At 36.7% G+C, this 21,102-nt stretch overlaps 1 protein-coding gene across 4 annotated transcripts in view; it reads left to right on the forward strand.

The window, feature by feature from the left end:
- The window catches only part of TRAPPC8 (trafficking protein particle complex subunit 8), a 54,796-nt gene that overhangs the window by 11,025 nt on the left and 22,669 nt on the right, over positions 1-21,102 (forward strand). For all 4 annotated transcript variants that reach the window (XM_054815756.1, XM_054815753.1, XM_054815754.1 and 1 more), the window contains 16 exons: positions 1,868-1,957; positions 3,244-3,418; positions 3,822-3,975; positions 5,019-5,106; positions 6,315-6,562; positions 8,116-8,231; positions 9,481-9,631; positions 10,924-11,024; positions 12,476-12,581; positions 14,174-14,305; positions 16,431-16,655; positions 17,721-17,829; positions 18,567-18,761; positions 18,955-19,085; positions 20,134-20,208; positions 20,910-21,036. In XM_054815756.1, coding sequence (XP_054671731.1) covers positions 1,868-1,957; positions 3,244-3,418; positions 3,822-3,975; positions 5,019-5,106; positions 6,315-6,562; positions 8,116-8,231; positions 9,481-9,631; positions 10,924-11,024; positions 12,476-12,581; positions 14,174-14,305; positions 16,431-16,655; positions 17,721-17,829; positions 18,567-18,761; positions 18,955-19,085; positions 20,134-20,208; positions 20,910-21,036 — 2,223 coding nt within the window. The remainder of the gene's footprint in view (positions 1-1,867; positions 1,958-3,243; positions 3,419-3,821; positions 3,976-5,018; positions 5,107-6,314; positions 6,563-8,115; positions 8,232-9,480; positions 9,632-10,923; positions 11,025-12,475; positions 12,582-14,173; positions 14,306-16,430; positions 16,656-17,720; positions 17,830-18,566; positions 18,762-18,954; positions 19,086-20,133; positions 20,209-20,909; positions 21,037-21,102) is intronic.

Genomic DNA, 21,102 nt, shown 5'->3' on the forward strand with positions numbered 1-21,102 from the left:
CATCTGTGAAATTTTTTCAAATATTGTTTTTGTTTCAAATATGGTGCATGTTTATTATTTTAAATATCTGCTATAAATGATTACAGCCCTGTAAATGCTCTTGAGTGAATGCTGCTCATGTATGTTATAGCTGTGTAGAGGGAATCCAGTTGCCTTTGTAGCCACTTCCAAGGTTCTTAATAGGGTTGAATGAGAAGGGGGGGGAGAAAAACACCACAAAACAAAGTAGTACTTCCCTGTCTGTAGCTGTGTTGGACTTAAAAAACTTTCTTTGCCATGGTTCAGCTGTAAAATAGCAATGGAAAACTGAAAACAGAGCTTGAAACTAAAATGCGGATGAAATTTCTGCCTTAAGTAGTTCAGCATTGTTTGGTGTGAACCTGAGTTGCTATAAGGCTTTGTTATGCTTGTGAAAAATATTCATGAGTCACTTTCTCATGATTTGTTTTTAATAACAAATTGTGTTTTCCTTAATTTAAATAGTTGGCATATTTACATGTAGTACTTTGTAAAGCCAAGAGCTTTTTATCCCCTAAATGAGTGCTTAGAGAGCAGTTGCTAGAAAGGCTATAATCAAAAGCTAGAAGTTTGCCTCCTATTGATCTTTTTTTTTGTGGTATGTGGTGACTGCTAGACCGAGTTCAGCTAAGAAGTGTGACTTTATCTGACTTCTGTGTGGATGAAGCTGATGTAAGATGGCCTGACAATGTAGGATTAAACAAAATGCATTAAATTAATGCACTAGAAGATAATTCCAACATTAAAATGAAACTAAGTTTCCTAAAGTCAGCTAAGACATCAAAGTGGTGGGGTTTTTTTTGGGTGGGGGAGTTTTACAAAGCATTAGAAATTCTTATGTGAGTTAAATCAAGGAATGTGTTTTCTTACTAATACCTTTGCTATTAATGCATTTTTTTCTGTACTAGTTATTGTTTTCTAGTTTGCAGGTGAGTTCACACTGGATTCCAGCTAACTTCAGTGTGAAATCAGGTTATTGGAAGTGGACTGATTTTGCTCTGGAGTCTTTTTTTTTCTACTCAAGGGAATGAGTTTCAGAATTGAGAAGGCATAAAACAGGCTTAGAAGAAGAAATAATACTTCATTGCTTGACTGATAGTTGGAGTGGAAAGAAACAAGATTTTTAAGTTCACATGTTCTTTAGATCTCCCAGATATACTTGGTTTCTCTTGATTTGTTACTCAGAAAAATGAAATCCCTATTGTAAAAGGGCATTTGAACGTGGCAGGCTAACATTATAAGGCATTAATGGCACAACTCAGATCGGAGCTTTTAGGATCTCTGCTTTGCCAGCTGACAGCTGAACTGTTTATTTTAGCAGGGCAGAGGAGGGGGACTACTGTCAAGCGAAGTCACAACACTTGTGAAAAGCTTTAGACGAACTGGCAGGATAGGGTTTTGTTAATCCTTAGTTTCTCTACATACTCAAAAAATAATTTTACTTCTCAGTCAATTCTTACATCCCTAGCCAAGGCGAATTCAATGACTGTTAGAAGAATTTTTTTTTTCCCAAGTACGTGTGTGTGTTTTACAAAGGGGTGGTAAGGAGTAGTTGGTAACTCTAACACGGACTGAATACATGTGAGCCTACAATATTGAGGAAGTTGGTGCTTAAGATACTATTTATTTTCACAGGATTTGATTCGAAGTGTTACTGTTTCTCCCACTTGTGTGTATTTTAGATGCGTTTTCCTTAGACTGTTCCTCCTTCTTTCCCCTGCCATGCAAACCTTGTCAGAGTTTACAAGCTTCGCTTCTAGGTGTAGTCTTTCATATTTCCTTTTCATAAATAAGTAAAAAGAAATTTCGCTGAATATTCTAATTCATCCTTTTTTATTGTGTGTTCCAGCTACTACTCCTTGGTTTGAGTCTTACAGAGAGTGCTTTCTTCAGTCTATGCCTGCATCAGATCATGAATTCTTAAACCACTATGTTGCATGTATCCTTTGAGTGTTACAGACCTTTCAGTGAAGGCTGTTACAGCTGGCTGCAGAAATGTAATGTAGGAGACTTTTTTGAAATTTTGCAATATCTTTTTTTCAATATGTCTAACTATACAGACTAATTTCATAAGAGGGTCAGGGTTTTCTTTGTGGTTAGTGGTGTGTATGTTTTTTTTTTTTAAAACCACGCTTTTTTATGTGTCAAACTGAACTTTAAGCTAATACCTGTAAACTAAACTTCCTCATCCTAAAATACTTTCTGCTGTAGCTCATTAGATATCTGTTGACTGTCCCTTATGTATGACAGAGGCTTGTGTGTTCAGCATGCACCTGCTACTTTTTATAGCTTTTTCTAGTAGATGGAGGGTGGAGGTTAGGGGAGGGTGTTTTGGAAAATTGCTGAACTTTGAGTTATTTTGGACAAAAAGAAGTCTGGAAAGATGCCTAAATACTTTCACTTTTTCTTTTTTACCAAAACTTAGGCCTGATTTGTTTGTCTACAGGGAAAGTAAAAATATGCACTGTTTCATGATGTAGCTGGTGTTTAGCTTTACAATGGTTATAACGGTGCAGGTTTCATAACACCTTTGCTGTTCCTAACTCTTTACTGCACTTTATCATTTCAGCGTGGTGGAACAGGTATGTTAGTCACCATTAGAGAGAACCATTTGTGCAGAATTAACTTGCCAAAATATTGACCTTTGACTTCTGAATTTTAGTAAGATTTAAAGTGCAACTTGCTTTCTGGCTTCTCTGAATTAATGTCTTTGAATAGATGTAGCAGAGCAGGATGTTCCTTATTAATGATTGCGTAGTTGCATTGAGGTAAAAATCTCAACGCTTCCGCATTTTACTTGGAAGATGTTACTGTGTTTATGAATACTGGCTGTTTATTGTTGCTCAGGTGATACCTTAAAGTCCCAAGTCTTAAACTTAACTGAAATTCACCCCAAGTGTACTTAAGTTTCATGTGTGAACACTTAGACTGTATCTAAAATCTTAAATGAACTATTAGCTATTATGTGTTTTCTTAAACTTGTATTCAGTGTCAGAACTGGAGCAAACTCCTGTTTAATCTCATGTTACAGGTGTTAGTTAACTGTTAGTTAATAGTGTTCTTATTGAGATTAAGGCCAAATTCTAATTACACCCTCTTTTGTAGTAGAGTGTTTTACGGGCTTAAACATTGTACTTGTCTCTTGTTTTATATGCTTCCTATTTTGTGTAATGATCAGTGGTTGTTCCCAGGTTCTTCTGGTAAATGTCCTTAACGTGAATTTAGGTATGCTTGTAGTTTCTTCTAGTGAACCAGAGCCTGTGGAGCAATTTCTGAAGCTGTCTCAAGAACAACATCGAATTCAGCATAGTAGTGAATACTCATATCCCAAGTGGTTTATACCAAATACACTCAAATACTATGTGTTACTGCATGATGTAAGCACAGGAGAAGAACAAAGGTGGGTCTTCTGCCTTCAGTGAACTTAAAGATGAACTCTTTGACTGAAATTTTTGCGTTTATAGACTCTGTTGAGATGAGACATACAACAGGATCCATTAACTACTATGCTGACTTATCAAGGCAGATTTCCTTGAGTATTATTTTTAGATCTACTTCTTGTGTTCATACAAAATGAAAAGAATCAGTCCTAGCTTCTTGAAGTAAATACTTTCTTTGCTAGCTTGCTGAACTAATTCTCAAAGATTCTCAGTTTCACTCTTGCATAAAGGACTGCTTTAAAAATAGGATAATTTTCCTTTTAATCCCTATGGATAATAGTCTAAAATAGCTTGTTGCAGTACACACTAAGAATAGAATTGGTTTGATATCAAGACAGGGTAAATATTGTTTTATTTTTTCAGAGCTGACTCCATCTATGAAGAGATGAAGCAGAGGTATGGAACTCAGGGTTGCTATTTGCTGAAAATAAATTCTCGAGTGTCTAATAGAGGAACTGATGAACAGATACCAGATCCTTGGAGTCAGTACCTTCAGAAAAACACTATCCAGAACCAGGTATTGTAGTATACACAAAGCAATTTATAAGGTACATGTGAAAGCCCATTTTAGTTGTGTTAAATTTTGCCTTAGTATTATAGCTATGACTTTTTGTGAGGGCATAAGATGAGTCCTCTCTAAGAATGTCCTCTGTGCTACTTAAATTGACAGTAAGGAGCACTGAAATACTAGACTGTCTGAAATAATAGACTTGTGCTTTATGCACTGACAAGAGCAAGTAACCTCAGAAGTGTCCTATTCATAGTAACTTTCTACCTTCATTTTGGTTAATTTTCTTTGCTGTTAAATTTTGAGGGTTTTCCAGGTCTTATGTACTTCACTAAACAGCGTGGGTGTGTTTTGCAGGGGTATGTGTATGTGCAGTCCAGTCTGGTCTGTCATATGCTAGGATGGCAAATGATAGTGTGTTTTAGCTCAGGCTCTTGACTTTGGTTTGCCATAAATGTCTGTATTTTTGGCTTCAGGACCAAAAATACTCCTCCTTGAGTTTGCTTTTGACTGACTGGCAGGTTTAACTGCACCTGATTAAAAGGTTTGTTTGTGGAATCATAGTTCTTTACCAAATCTAACTGGCACTGGGAAGTCAAAACATCTCGTATTCTGTAAGCTAAGAGGACCAGTAAGTAATGTTCTACCATAAACTATTAAATCTTTTTCTTTTTTTCTGTCCCATGTCAACTGTACAACATAAATGATTTTTTTTTTGTGTGAGCTTGTTCAGGAATTGCTTTAGGGAGCATATTTTCACTGCTGTAGGCATTGCTGTGTAAGAGGTTGGAGTTGCTTGCTTTAGTTGACAGTGAAGCTATCTGAGCAAGCCAGAAGACACTTGTTTCATTTGGTGAATATTACTTTCATCTTTACAATAGGACAGGTTCTGAAAGCCTCACAAGCTACTTAAGAAATGAATATACACAAACAAGCATGCTTTCTTAATTCAGTTAACTTATTAAAGTTAACAACAACTGATGATTGACCTGTGTGTGTGTGTGCTCTAGTGTTGTTAAAATTGTTATTTCTTTTTTTTTTCCTTCTGGCAGGATTGCTATGAAGATGGTCCTTATGCTGTCATTTCAAACAAGAATACTGATCACTTGATATCAGATGGCTTAGACAGTGAAATTAAAGGTATTTTTATAACTTCCATTAAAACATTGATGTGATAACATTTATACAGCTGTCTCATGTCTTGGACAGTAATCACTTGAATAATTTGTTAGGGAATTCAATGTAATAATTTTCTAAATGCTCAAAGATAATGTAACCTGGTGCTGAATACTGGATTGGTGGTAATTGGTCAATGGATCTTTTAATGATACGATTATTGATTTATACATTGGATTGATTTTACATAGGATTAAATGGTTAATTTTCATCATAATGAAAGTTCTGGTTAGTGTGCTCTGATGTAGCTTGGAAGCTGAGACTGGGGTTTTTTTTTTTTTGTCCTTCTTTTTGGTTTTAAACCTGGAAATGACAGGTAGTGACTCAATCCAGATCCTTCATACCTGACTCAAAAGGCATGGGGAGACCTAATGTATGTAGGAGAGCCTACAGTTATGTAAAAAAAGTGGCTTTCTAGGGCCTTGCAGCCTGCATGTAGTCTGCAAGCTACTGTTTGAATTTTACATATGCAGTTTTACCTTTCACAAGTAAGATCCATTAAGGATTTGCTTCTACAGCTCAGCTTTGTTCAGTGCTGTAGCACATAAAGCAAGCTGATTTTCTTATATAGAAAGGAAATAATAAAGAAGAGAAGTATTTAAATCTTAGAGCGAAATGGTGTCTTGGTCTACTTTGGATATGTAGATGCAGTAGTGGTTATCAGCCTTTCTCACTGAACTAAGAGGACTTCAGAGGATGTTGTTTTATGATTGCTCCAACGCGCATGGAAAATGAGGTTGTCTCTCTTTCTTTTAACCTTAAAACAGAAAAGAGTGAATGGATCCAATGGAGCCATTGGAGTAATTGCTGCGTTTCCAACTTTTCATGAATATTTGACTTTGATTTTAATGTTTTCATAGTTTTCCTTCAATGTTGTTGATACTAGTCAGTTTACTTGGGGATTCCTTGCACTGTAGTTGAGAACCAAAACTGTACATACTTAGCCATGTTCCTGAGACTTCCTGAGCTTTCTGAAGACTTTCAGGAACGATAGAATACTCAGGTGGCACTCTGCTGCTGTCAGAATAGTTTTGTAGTGCAGAATAATTGGTGAATAGCTTTGCTTAAGAGTTCTGAGTAAGGAAAACTTTATGAAGTTTTTATAAACATGACATTTAAAAACCAACATGTTTAAATAACTTACTGGGGTTTTTGTTTTAATCTTTCAATAGATGGCCTGTCAAATAACTTTAAGACTCACCCCCTTCAGCTGGATCATCCCAGTGGCAGTTTGGATAACACTGATTACATAAAGGCTACTGCATCATTGCAAGACTCGAAGAAATCAAATTCTGGAACACCTCATGGTGCTTGTTTAACACTCACAGATCACGATCGAATTAGGCAGTTCATACAGGAATTCACATTTAGGGGACTTTTGCCACATATAGAGAAGACAATTCGGCAGCTTAATGATCAGGTCAGTTTACTTTCAAAAACACTTTGTGTTGTAATAAGAAAAACCAGTGGGGTATAAATCCAGTTATCCAAAAATCTATTTTGAAATTATTCCTTCCTTTTGCGTCTAATGATTCAGTGATCTTATTGAGAACTGTAAGTAAATTAAGAGAAATAGCTGCAGTTATAGTTTTTGCTCAATTTGTCTCTTAAAACAAACAAAAACCCCCAGAGCTTCAGTGCAAGGTGGCTTCTTGGTGAAAGCCTGTCTGAACTGTTATCAGGGATATCTGTCCTTGCTCCTACAGTCTTAATATTTTATGCTTTTGGACAATTCTGGCACGGGGAACAAAATGTACTTTTTGTGTTTCAACATTGGAATGCACAACTAAAGTTAAGAAATGTATTTTCATCAATAATTGTCTGCAAAAAAGCTGTATTACTTCAATTGCTGCCCTTGGCAGGGGGAGACATGGACACCCTAAATCATGCTGTTTTGATCTCAGCAGTTTTTGCAACTAAATATTTGTGTCTCAAACTAGGATTTTTTGGAAGTGTGATAGTTTATATCATGCCCATGTTAACTTTAATGTATGTTCTTAACTTATTTCCATTGCAGTAAGGTCCTTTCTTTGTTTCACTTTTATATGGTCTTAAACAGCTGGAGAGATGGATTGACTCTAGTACAATCAAATTACTGTATTTAGCATTAGACTTGAACCCAGATATCAGTCTGTAATCTGATCTCTGAATTTTGATTGAATTGTCCATTCAGGTTATAGTTTTAAGTAGGAGGGGCTTTGATACTAAGTATCATATGCTGTAAGGAACACTCTCTCCCTGAATTGACTTTTGGGAGTTTGTATATGCTGACCATGTTTATATTTGGAAAGTTTTATGAAGAAACATAAAAAAAGTGTATGCATACATAAAGTGTAGCAAATAGCCTTACCATTCAGAATGTAGTAAGACATTCCTAGTAGTGGTAAGAAAAGCATGATGATATGGTTTAAAAATGATATTTAGAGATGTAATTTGTCTTAAATCTTGGGAATAGTAATTCCCTGTGGAAGTTTCCTCATTAGTGGAAATTATCTAAAAGAGTAAAGTTGCGTAACCTTGCTTGCAGGTATGACTATACCCTTGAAATCGAAATTGATGTTTGCAGTGTGGTGATGCTTTATGTGGGTGGTGATGGAGAGAATGTTCTCTCTTGAAGTACGTACTTAATCTAGATTTTAGGTTGGACTAATACCAGAAATTAGATATTCTGTTAGATTTCAAACAGATACATCAAATGTTTCAGTTCTTAGAATTGAGATGTCTGTAGTCTACAGCAACAATAGTGAACCTCAGCTGTCTGAAATAGAATAAATATATGAATCGCAACTTCTATCTCAGTGTCAGTGACTCCTCCTAAAGGAGTGTGCTTTTGGTTATTTTATTGTTTTTATTTCGGTTTTATAGGAAAAAAGAATTTAGGAAGCCTTAATGAAGCTGGATTTTTAGGTTTTTATAGTTTAACTTTAATATATCTTTTGCAATGCATTGCTCTAATTCAGTGTCTTTTTGCAGTTAATATCCAGGAAAGGCTTGAGTCGATCACTGTTTTCCGCTACTAAAAAGTGGTTTAGTGGCAGCAAGGTTCCAGAGAAAAGTATAAATGAACTGAAGAATACTTCTGGTTTGCTGTAAGTTATTTCAGTCCTTACCTTTAGAACTAAACTGAAAATGTACCCCCCCCTCTTTTGTTTGTTTGGGAGGTGGGGAGGGAAAGCCTGTGTTTATTTGATGGTGTTCTGCAAAGTGAACTAAATCAGCAATATTGTAAAATACTTTAACTGGAGAAATCATGAGAAGTATTGTGCCTAAATGTGTACAATAAAGGAGTAGCAGAACTTAGAAAAAGGGGATAAACTGTTTACAGAGCTATCTTCCTGCTTTGTTTACAGTGAAGCTTTCTAAGTTACAAAGAACGTACATTTTTAAGAGTAGTAGTAATAAAAAAAAAAAAGCTATGGTCTGCTGTGAGGGATTTTAAGAAAATTTTTTTAATTAGTACAAGGTGCAAAAAGTATGAAATTCCCTTGTATTTTACATTAAACCTGGGATTTAAATTTTATCAGAATATTCATTCTGTGTGCTTTGTAATTTCCTCTCTATGAATGAAGAGATATAATAATGAAAAGCACTCTCTTCAACTGTCTTATCTTACCCACAAAAATCTAAATAGTTCTTGGACATTACCTAGCCAAAGTTAATGTCCCTGACAGTTACATACAGCTTTAAATTTGTATATTGTGTCTTTAACAACATTGTGATTATGAATCCAATGTCAGCTTTCTGTGTTGAACTCAAAGTATGATTTGCTTCCTGCAGAATTTGACTAAAAGTGTTTGTGAAATGTATTCGGTCTTTACTGAAGTGATTCATATATATTTGACTAATTAAGTTAGACTGATGCTTGCAGGGGACAGGAACTTGCCCAGTATTTTGGCATAAGGCATAGGTTTTTGGTGGATTTTTTCTTTCAAGAGAAATGTGGAGAAATAACTACAGCTAGGGAAAACAGTCCACATCTTATTTTTTTCTTCTCATGCAGCTCTCTTTAGCTCTGACAGTTAATCTTACTGAGCAGTTTCAGTGATAGCTGCGTACTTTTTTCAGTATTTTTTGGCTAAGAGGAATGCTTGCTTTGAATCTTAGTTAGTGGAACAGTGAATCTTATTAATCAGAAAGTAGGGTGTGAAACCAAGTTACCTGTGGCAGAAAGGAAGCAGCTTCACTTTTCTTAGATGTTTTTTGGGTAAGGCTGAAGCAATGCAGTTTTTGTTCCTACTTTGTGAATAGAAATTAAGATGAGAGGGGAAGATTTTATAGAGCATGTCTTGCTCTATTTATTAAAATTATGACTTTGAATTTAAATATTTGTATTTATAGGTATCCACCAGAAGCACCAGAGCTTCAAATCCGGAAAATGGCAGACTTGTGCTTTTTGGTGCAACACTATGAACTTGCATATAGCTGTTACCATACAGCAAAGAAAGACTTCTTAAATGATCAGGCAATGCTTTATGCAGCTGGAGCACTGGTTGGTACTTCATATAACATAAACATTCTGTGAACTTTTCCTAATAATCTCTAATACTTGTCTGAAAGTAACAAAATGCAATCTCTTCCCTCCACCTCCAAATTTATAAGGGTCTTGCCAAATTTGCTGCATATCTTTAGCAAATCCTAAAATGTTCTCAGATCTATTGGCTGCTATTTTATGAAGGGAATAAGGCATGAATAAAGATAGAGTTAATTCTTAAAGTGTGAAATACAGAAAGGAGAATACCTAGAATGCAACCTCTAGCAAAATGGGTCTTTAAGCTTGTAGTCTGACAACTCACAGATGTGAAATAATTTTATAGTATGTCTTTTAGACTTTGGCAAAATACTTATTTGCCAGGAAGGCAAGACTATGTCACTATAAATATGGTATTGTACCATTTTTTTAAAGACTTTTGAGGGATATAGTTTGAGTATGTCACTGTTGAACTTCACTGTAAACACATACTCATTATTAATTTCTCTTGAGAATGAAGATATATGTGACTGAATTTTTCAATAACGTAAATGGAAACACTGGGGAGAAATGAGCTGTGTTTTATAGACTTAAGTTTGGTTAATTAAATTTGAAACTTTACTTTGTAGAGCTATGGAAGCATTCTTGTACACTGTCCCATTTTGAAGTAAAACCTTTACATAAATGTGTATTTTTGCAGCACAGACAGTTGTTCTGCATTTGGATAATCTGAAAAGCTATCTTAATTTCTTAATGAATGGCTTGTAGAGATCTTAAGTATGAATCTTTGCCATGTATGAGTCTTAATCTTTACTTACTGCAGAAAAATTTTGCTATCCTATCTTCACCCCATAAGGAAAGAAGTAAAATTTTGGAGTGCATGTTTACTAGAGTTTCCTTGGAAGCTGAGAATGTAACTTCATTTAAGCAAAACTCAGAAAACAGTCCTCATCTTAAAACAGATGGTAGTGCTACTTTATCAGAAAGATTGTTCCTGCAATAGGAAACTTACCTCTTGGACTTGTAAAGCAGTACTGAATCAATGCTTCTGCATAGTGTTGGGGGTACCATCAACTGAAAACACTTCTGTGAGTGTGTATAACTCTCTTGGGGCTGCCTGGTTAATTACAAGCAGAGTCATAAATAGACTATAGTATTCTCTTCTCAGTTACAGTGTGTTGAGTACACTTTTATGTGCTGATTAGATGAAGAGATCTTGAACTAGTAGCTGTTGAAATGTGTTCATCAGCATTTTGAGGTTTATAGCTTGTTGGAAAAAAACCTACAGTGACAGTACTGAATTTCTCTTCTAGGAAATGGCAGCAGTATCAGCTTTTCTTCAGCCTGGAGCTCCTAGACCGTATCCTGCTCATTATATGGAAACAGCAATTCAGACCTACCGCGATATCTGCAAGTATGTTTACTGTCGTACTGATCCAATGAAAGCTGAAAGACTTGGTAGCTTAACTTTCTTCCCCTGCACAGTGTTAGTACCAGATGACTAAAAGATCACGGAATGATGGTAACTTTTTAAAGAGTAAGATATGTTAGTTTATCTAGGATAACATGGAAGGGGATCTATGCCATTCTTAAGAGTGCTTATTAAACTTGTATATTGGATTTACCTGGTAAGATTTTGGTAGTGGGGTGGCTACAGGGATGGCTTCTGTGAGAAGACAGCAGGAGCTGCCCCCATGTGGAACAGAGCCAGTTTTCACCCAGCTCCAAAATGGACCTGCTGCTGCCCAAACCTGAGCCCGTCAGCAGTGATGGTGGTGCCTCTGTGATAACATACTTAGAGGAGTGAGAAAATGAAACAACTCTGCAGACACCAAAGTCAGTGAGGAAGGAGGTGGAGGAGGTGCTTCCCTGCAGCCGATGGAGAAGACCATGGTGAAGCAGGTTGTCCCCTTGCGGCCCTGGGGAGGACCACAGTGGAGCAGGGATCCCCACAGCAGCCCATGGAGGACCCAATGCCAGAGCAGATGAATGTGTCCTGAAGGAAGCTGCAGCATGTAGAGTGCTTACACCAGAGCAGGGTCCTGGCAGGAGCTGTGGGGTACCCACACTGGAACAGTAACTGTTCCTGAAGGACTGTTCCCCATGGAAAGGAGCAGTTTGTGAAGAACTGTATCTGTGGGAGGGCCCCCACACTGGAGCAGGGGAAGAGTGTGAGGAGGAGGGAGTGGCAGAGATGAAATATTATCAACTGACTGCAACTCCTTTTCCCTGTCCCCCTGCCCTGCTTGTGGGGAGGAGGAGGTAGAAGTGGGAGTGAATTTGAGCCTGAGGAAGGAGGAGTTGTTGGGGGAAGGTGTTTTGGTTTTGTTTTTATCACTGTTCTATTCCGTTACTAATTGGCAATAAATTAATCTTCCCCAAACCAAGTCTGTTTTGCCCATGACTGTAACTGGTGAGTGATTTCCCCATCCTTATCTCAGCACATGAGCTTTTTAATCCAGTTTTCTCCTCGTCTTGCTGAGGGGGTGTGTGATAGAGCAGCTTGGTGGGCACCTGGTACTCACCAAGGTCAACCCAGCACAACTTGTTTCTGACTGTGGGACTTATTGTTTATCAGATCATTTAGTTGGTTGGATCATTTTAGTTGGTATTTTTATAAATACAATACTGTCCTCAAAAATCCTCTCTAGCTTTGACTTTTGAAAAGCTGGTGTTATAGTAGGATAAGACACTTAATGTGTCAATCTGTATGTGGTTGTTTTGCAGGGGATGAACTTTTATATATTTTACTTTAAGAAGGATAAACAACAGAACATCAGTCTGTGATATGGAGAAAATTTGTCATATTTGGGGTGAAAAGCTTTCCATGGTATATTTTTATAAATATATTTTTTTTTGCTTTAGGAACATGGTTCTGGCTGAACGCTGTGTGCTGCTTAGTGCTGAAATCTTAAAGAGTCAAAGCAAATATTCAGAGGCGGCTGCTCTTCTGATTCGTTTAACCAGTGAGGTAAAAAACTTAGTAGCCTTTTTCCACTCTTGCCCTCACTCCTTTTGTTTACTTACCCAAGCACTTCTAGGTTACATTCTAATTCTTGTCCTACAATATTTGCAAGCCAAAGGTAGCAAATGAGCCTGTATAGAGCATGAGGTGAAGAAAACTGTTTACACTGCAAGTGAAGAAACTAGTACTGTTATTCTTTTTCTGTCAAGTGCCTTGCTTGACTTCTTTAAATGTGCTAAATGTGCATTTATCATCTTTGGCTTTATAACTAATTTTCTTTGACATCTGCTTAGCTCTTGTATGACATACTTTCAGTTTAAAACTCATGGGTTAAAAGTATTAGTATAGCTTGCCAGACCCATAATGGATACTATCGCACATATAAGAAGAATTTAAAACTTATAAATTTAAGTTCTGTATAGTTTGAGTAACTAAGGCATTACTGTAGCTCATTAGAATCTTACTGTTTAAGTGAAAGCTAGTGTGAACACTTCTGTAATATCAAGTGGTGGAAATTAAGCATGGAATTTAGCTTTTAATAGCCCAGAAAATGTCAGTCTTGAAAGGAATGAAACAAATGTAATACCAGTAATAGTATAGCATCTTCTATATAGCTTGGAGGAAAGTCTAACTGGCAGTTAGTTCTGGCTTTGTGGCCAGCTGCACCAAATGTGATGCTTTTGAGAATTTCTGGGACATATTAAGTGTGCAATAAATTCGCCTAGTCCTATAAGCTGCTCTCTCAAGTGTCTTTGTAGCTGCATTCTTGCCCTTTCACCTTAAGCTTGCTACCAAAATTTATGTGAGCAGTATAAGTTACTTAAGCAAGGAATTTATATACTATTGGCTCTGCACAATCATTTTATGACTTAAATGTGTTTGTAGTATGCTTGTGGTATGTTTTGGCAGTTACAAGGAAAAATCTTCATAGGATACTATATAGGTGTCTTGGAGTGTATTTGTAGTCAAGATGCATACTTGGACATCACTGATAGCATGGAGTTCAGTTGTGGTAAAGTCAAGTAGATTCTGTTCTGATTGGTTAAAGTAATATAGCTGTGTCTTGGCATGGGAAGAGAAGGGGGTAATAATAAGAAACTATACATTATTACAAAATCATCCTGATTCTTGTGGTATAAATTCACTAAGTTCCACCTCTCCCTCTTTTTCTTCTATCCTGTTAATGCTCTCATTTTTTTATTTCTAGCCTTAATATCTGCAGGGGGAGGGAGGGGAAAAGGTAGCAGAGTGTTTCAGAGGTAATGTTAAGTGTTAGAAACCATAGCTTGAGTAACTGAGAAAGCAGGAAATATTTCTTTTGTCACTCATACTGAAACAGGTTGATACGTAAATCTCTTCACTGGAAAAAATACCAGTGTGTTTGATATTGAACACTGTACGTACAACAAAGTGAAAAACACTTTGTCTTATACGTATGTGTGCACATATAAAAGAAAATAATGTTTGTATATAAAAGAATCTTCAACTTCACAGCACTGTTACAGCTTACTGTCCCTGTTAGCATTAAAACAAAGCCACTGTTATCTTTATGTTTGTAGTCAACTTGGAGGCTAATTCTCTTTTTTACTTTTAAATAGGATTCAGATCTTCGCAGTGCACTTCTGTTGGAGCAGGCAGCCCATTGCTTTATAAACATGAAAAGTCCCATGGTTAGAAAGTTTGCGTTTCATATGATATTGGCTGGCCATAGGTTTAGTAAAGCAGGCCAGGTAAGTATTAGCTTTCCGCATGGAAAATATGCCTGGTATTTGATACTTACTCTGAAAAACATGATCAATGTGTCGTTAGTCTGGAAAAAGATGCTTGGCTTCTGACACTTTTGTGTTAGAAGTATTCAGCACTGTGTTCTTCTGAAAATGACTTCTGCATTGATCAGCATAGTCTTTTACTTCTGTATTTGAAGTAATGCTGAAGATCACTGACATGAAACTTAAGTGTGTGTTTTCATATCTGGGTCTCAGTTTTATATGCAGTGAAATACAAGGCTTTTTATTTGGGTAAAGGAGTATTTTTACTCTTGAGATAAGAGTGAGTTGCAGGAGTTAGGGATTTGTTAAACTCTTAATTTACTAGAATAGCAGCAAAATTCAGATACCTGTTTTTCCTGGTGCCTTAACCACATGCTTTTTAGTGGAGCTGCAGGTGTATGAACAGTTACTGCAAGACAAACTAAAGCATCTCTTTATGGCTCCTTAGACTTAAGTAGCAATTAAACCAATACAAATCAGATTGGTTTTACTTCCATTCACATTCCTGTGCAGGCAGCTCTAACTGTGGTAAATAAACTCAAAGTTTGTTGGACATGACTTGTGTACTTTATTTCTGCATTGGTTGTGGGATAGACTCTATAGATAGCTTGTGTGTGATTCCTGCTGACATCACTTATGGGGCTGTCCCTGAATATAGTCAGTTTCATGTTACTGATAAGCTGCAAACCTGTGACAGAAATAAATTTGTGTTGCAAATCAATAATACAAGAGAATCCATGCATCAGAACTCTGTTTGAAACAAAGTCCTGTGGTCTTGGGGGGATGGTGTTCTCCCACTCCACCCAATCTTGTTTTCATCATCCTGGTGAGGACCAACAAAAGTATTGGTTTACTCTTGACTTCTGTGTTTAAAATTACAGATGTGGAGGATAGTAGGAGTATTCACCCCCTCCTTGGTTTTCTTCATGCAGTGGTTTCCCTGTCTATTGTTATGACAATAGAGTACTGACACAGAGCTATCGGTCAGAGGATTTTTGTTTATTCTTTTATATCTCACTCCTTTGCCTGGTAAAGTGCATGCATTTTGTAAAGCTTTGACTTTGCCTTCATGTAACAGCTCTCTTGTTTGTGTCTAATTCTTGTAGGCATTCTGGTTTCCGAGGAATGCTTTTTCAGTGTAGAGTAAATGTAGGTTTTTGGGGTCTTTTTCATATACTTAGTGGCACCAAAATATTAAATGCTACTAAACAGAAGTCTGCCAGGCTGCTCAGCTGCATACTTTAATACCCTATTTTAAAGTGTCAGTAATATCTGCTGATGTTGAAGATTTACTGCTTGTACTCTGCTGTCATTACTATACCAATTTGAACATATCGTAGATTTTTTCCTGATACTACTGTATATAAGGGAATGCTGTTCCCTTTCTTTAGCAGCTGAGACTTGCCTGTACAGTGAATGCCTGTGCAGATGTTCAGTACCTAGACTTGGGACTGAATGCCCAGGTCCTGATGTGTGTACAGGAAAGGAACTGTGGAGGTGATTGGGAACACAGCATCTATCTCCCAATGGCTGACGTGATTGGTAACTTTGTCTTGTATGTACTGAAGGGTTGTGGTGTTGGTTTGCTTGGCATGGATTTTGTCCCAAGTGTGTCTGCTGAACAACAATTGACTGGAAGGGTCACACTGAAAGTTCAGTTACAGAAGTGAAATGAAACATCTTAAATCTAGCTTATGTCCTGAGGCTTGGCAGTAGAGAGCTCTGTAGATGTTAGCAGTCAGTCCTAAAGCTATGCAGAACGGCTTTTTTTTTTTTTTTTTTTAAATAGTATCCCCATGTTATTTGTGGTTTTTTACCTTACTCCTTGTTACACTGGTGTCTGAAAATATGAACTTAATCTGCAGGCTAGGCTCTGTACTGTGGGAACCAACACTTCTGTGCTTAGATTAATGTTGACCAGATGCTATGAGGTATAGTTCTGGAAACATGACACTTGGCATAGTGTGGGTGGTAGTAGAAACATCAGTAACTTTTCTGACTTACTGTTTAATCTTCCTAATATTACAATTACAATGAGTGGTTAATGGGATTATTTGAGAAATAATCTTGTTTTTTTTTCTTGCAGAAGAAACATGCCTTACGTTGCTACTGTCAAGCCATGCAGGTTTACAAAGGGAAAGGCTGGTCTCTTGCAGAAGACCATATTAACTTCACTATTGGTCGCCAGTCCTTTACACTTCGTCAACTTGACAATGCTGTGTCTGCCTTCAGGCATATTTTGATCAATGACAGTAAACAACCTCCAGCTCAGCAAGGAGCTTTTTTAAGAGAATATCTTTATGTTTATAAGGTAAATGACTCTTTGTTGTTTTTATTCCTTGAGTAATCAGTAATTTTACTACCAGTAATTTTAAGTCATTAAATGATTTTCTGTCATATTTGCTTTTTCCATTGTTGTTTTTTATCTAGTTGATGTGTTCATTTTTTACTCTAGGCTTCAAAAAAACCCAAATATACTGCATCTCGTGTGTGTATTAAGTGTAATTCCACTGATGGGTATTAGTGTGACTCTTCGTATGTGTGTTTATTACAGTAAAATGAACTCTTCCTTTTAGAGGGTCATGCAGCTTGCGATAGTTCAGTTTTTTAGAGGAAGTGAATCTGTCTTGTTTTGATCAATTTAGAATGATTTTTGAGGCTTCTGATGATAAATGTTTAATAAAGACTACATAGCTCTGTCACCTTTTCTGGTACTATAAAGTACTCCCCATCCATGTTGTAGTGAATTTTATTCTTTAATATGGGTTTTTATACATCAAGTGACTTGCAAGTTGGCTGTAAGTTCGTAAGGGATTCTGGATTGTAGTGTGCCGTGTACATTATGGGGTGTTTAGTGCTGATATAACACAACTTGCAGCTGTGTAGCTACTTACTGTCTTTTAAAGCTTGTAAACAAATTTCTGTGGTGTTTCCTAAGTTATGGTAGACCTTAATCGAGACTGGTGTTTGAGTCCACAGCTCAGCTGTGGTGAGAATCTTGTGTAGTGGTGGTATAGTGACTGTAACTTATCAAATTCTGAGTTAGAGAGTCAAGCTTTGCATCAAATAAAGGTAACAGCCATGCAGCCACAATAGTGATTAGAGTGCTGGATTAAAATCATCATTCTCCTTTTTCCATAAAGATTTCACAAACTTTATACTCTTACTGAAGAAAAAAATACTACTTCAGACTGTCAAAGCAGGAAAAAAAAATCAAAACAGTTAATTGAAATGACTCAGTCTTAAAAATGCTACTTGTTCACACATTGAATGCTTATAACTTGGCTTCCTTATCATTCAATCACTGGCAACGTACAGTGTAGACATTATATATTTGCATAATAGCATGACACTCTGTTTTCCTCCTTTGCTCCAGAACGTCACCCAGCTATCACCTGATGGTCCCTTACCACAGCTTCCTTTACCATATATTAACAGCTCAGCAACCCGTGTTTTCTTTGGGCATGATCGAAGACCGGCAGAAGGTTAGAAAATTTTATGTAAACAGTCCCTTATTTACAGAACCAAAATATATGCAAGAATTGGTGTCATTTTAAAAAAAAATCTATCATTATGTAAAACTAATGTGACAAGGTAACTTTTAAAATTGTATTTCAAAATAAAAGCTTAAGCTTAGTACCTAGTCACTAGATGTTTTCAGACTTTCTATGTAAATATGAAATCTGCATACGTGGATGTGCTGACTTCCACTGCTTTTCATAGCTGAAAAGCTTCAATGCAAGTCTGTAATGAACTTCATGAAAGGGATTATTAATGCTTTAGCAAATGCTAGATGCTAGTGCCAATACTAGAAATTAGATTACAGTTAACTTTCTCTTAGATGAAATGTTTCAAACATTTTGATTTCTGAATGTAAAGTAAGCTGAGTGGAAATTCTTATAAACCGGGGCTGTACTGTGGGGCTCTAGTCTATCGTAAAGTAAAAATAATCTGTAAACTGAGTATACCATGTAGCAAGCTAAAATCTTGGAATTCCACTATTTGCAAATAGAAGTATACTGAAATAGTCTTCAGTATTGTCTTCCATGTGTGTATTTCAAAATGTCTTGCAATTCATTGACTTAAATAAATTGTATTATAAAAATGACAGTGACTGAGAACTTAACATATCTTCATACTTACCAAATTGCCAGTGCAGCCCTTGGTTGCAACTGTTGCATGCCAGTGTTCTCATCTTCTAAGACCGCCTTACTCATACTAGGTGAAAAGCAGGCAGCTACGCACGTAAGTCTGGATCAGGATTATGACTCGGAATCATCACAACAGTGGAAGGAACTTGAGGAGCAGGTTGTTTCTGTGATAAATAAAGGAATAATACCTTCAAACTTTCAACCAACACAGTTCTGTTTAAATCGCTACTCGGATAACTCCAGATTTCCACTTGCTGTGATAGAAGGTAAAGTTAAGATTTATATGCTTCAGAAATAAAGTGAGTTAGATAATTTTGTACAATATTTCCTGTGGTGTTGTAGATTTAAATCAACATTTTTGTGCAAGTTGTTTGCACAAGACTGCTTTGAGTTAGGTGAACCTTCAGATTGTGGCAGGGATAACCTGTTGTCATCATTTTTCTTGCACTCTTTTAACAGAACCAATAATTGTAGAAGTGTCCTTCCGAAACCCTCTGAAAGTTCCACTTCTTTTGACTGACCTTTCATTGCTGTGGAAATTTCAACCTAAAGACTTCAATGCAAAGCATGATGGAGAAACAAAAGAGCTGGTAAGGAACACTTCATCCTTTTTCAACCAAAACCAAACAGCTACAGTTGTGGACTGTATATTAACTTAAGTCTTAAAAATTCTGTAGTATGAAAACAGCTGGCTTAAGTGTAAATTCAAAAAAAGGCAAAAGGGTAGCTACTGAATTTCTTTATGCATTGTTTAGATTTTCCTACATCTATAGGGCACAAAGCAGCCAAGTTGACAAACATATTGTAAAGCTTAATGCAAAGCAAAATACTTCCAACACTTCATTGTATGTGTAGTACATCTATTTGGAGTCACACTAGCTTTTACCAGCAAAAATGACTTGCAGTGTCAATTCCTTTTTCTTACTCAACGTACTGGAGCTGCTGTACCTAGTGAAATGTGTTTTCTGAAAAACTGTGCTGGTATGACATAGGAGCATCTTGGTATCTCTATTACAGGAAAAAGAAAACTTATTTTATTAAAAATTAATGTTTTGAATACTTTAAATGAGCTACTTATCATTGTTTAATTTTACACCTCAACTAATACTGCCAAAACTTCCCTCTGAAGGACTGTTCTTGCATTCATATTAGGATTTTAATAGGTCCTAATACTAAATAGTACAGTAAATTCCTAAATTTGCTTTCCTGACCAAAAGCATTTGGAACATAGTGATCTCTAAAGGTGCTGTAAGTGTTTGCCAGAGTTAAAACATGGTTCCATATAAATAAGTCTCAAGGATTACTATACGCTTTCCCTTCTGTTCAGATCTGAACTGCTACTTTAATGATATAATAAATACTTTGAGCATCAGTGAAATTGAGTGGGAATGGTTCCAATTTATAGTGATAAATCTTAAATTTCTCTCAAGTAAATGTTTACTAAGCTCTCTAGCTGCTTCTTTAATTGAGAAAGCCTGAGAAGCTGGGCATACAGAACTACAGCACCTGCTGGTCCGAACTGTCTGCAGTTTGAATCTCATATGCTTTTTTGAACACTTTAGGAAGGGTGTGGGAAGTAATATTTATGGCACTTTTCCTGTCTAGGGTAATAGTACCTGAAAAGCTGTTTCTTTTCAGGGAACGTGTGATGATGATATGATAGGAACTGAAGCAATAGCAGAATTTTTAATTAATAGTGAGGAAACAAAAGTGGTAAGTACTATACTTTGTTTTAAAACTTGTCTTTTCAGTGTTGAACTCTGGGGTGGAGTTCAGACTTGTATAATCTGAACTTAATGCTAAACATACAGAAGACATTACTGATATATGAAGTATTGGAACTTCTGAAATTCATCAGTGTCTATAAATATCTGAAGGGAGGATGTGACAAGACTAGAGGCAATGGGCACAAACTGAAACACAGGAGGCTCCATCTGAACATCAGGAAACACTTTTTTTTTTTTTCCACTGGGATGATGACTGAGTGCTGGGCACAGACTGCCCAGAGAGACTGTGCAGTCTCTGTCCTTGGAGATACTAAAAGCCATTTGGACGTGGTCCTGGGCAGCTGGCTCTAGGTGACCCTGCTTGAGCAGGCAAGTTGGACAAGATGACCTACAGAGGTCCTTTCTAACTTCAATGATTCTGTCATTCTGCCTGTGCTAAAGTTCATTTTTGTTACAACTTAGGATTCTTTCCTAATGTAATGAGCACCTCTCAGCTGTGGACTGGTTTGGTAAATTCTGTGTGTATGAAATTTTGAATTCAGTAAATGACCTGTAGTTATATGCAGTTACATCTGACATGACTATAAAGTAAATGTAGCTATGAGTGTCTATAGCAGTTGGACATTTAAATGTAATAATACCTTTTTCTAGTAGCAACAACAACAAAAATTTAACATATCTCCACAGGCAAGACTAAAGCTCTTTCCCCATCAAACAGGGGAGCTACATATTCTGGGAGTCGTTTATAATCTTGGCACTGTTCAGAGTGCTGTGACATTAGATGGGATAGAGCCTTCTATTGGATTACAGACAGGTAAGTGTGTTATTCCCTTAAGTTGTGTGTCTCTGGAAAGAGGAGACATGGCTTCTGCAGAGTAGA

This window comes from Grus americana, chromosome 2 (assembly GCF_028858705.1).
Source record: "Grus americana isolate bGruAme1 chromosome 2, bGruAme1.mat, whole genome shotgun sequence".
NCBI classification, from domain to species: Eukaryota; Metazoa; Chordata; class Aves; order Gruiformes; family Gruidae; genus Grus; species Grus americana.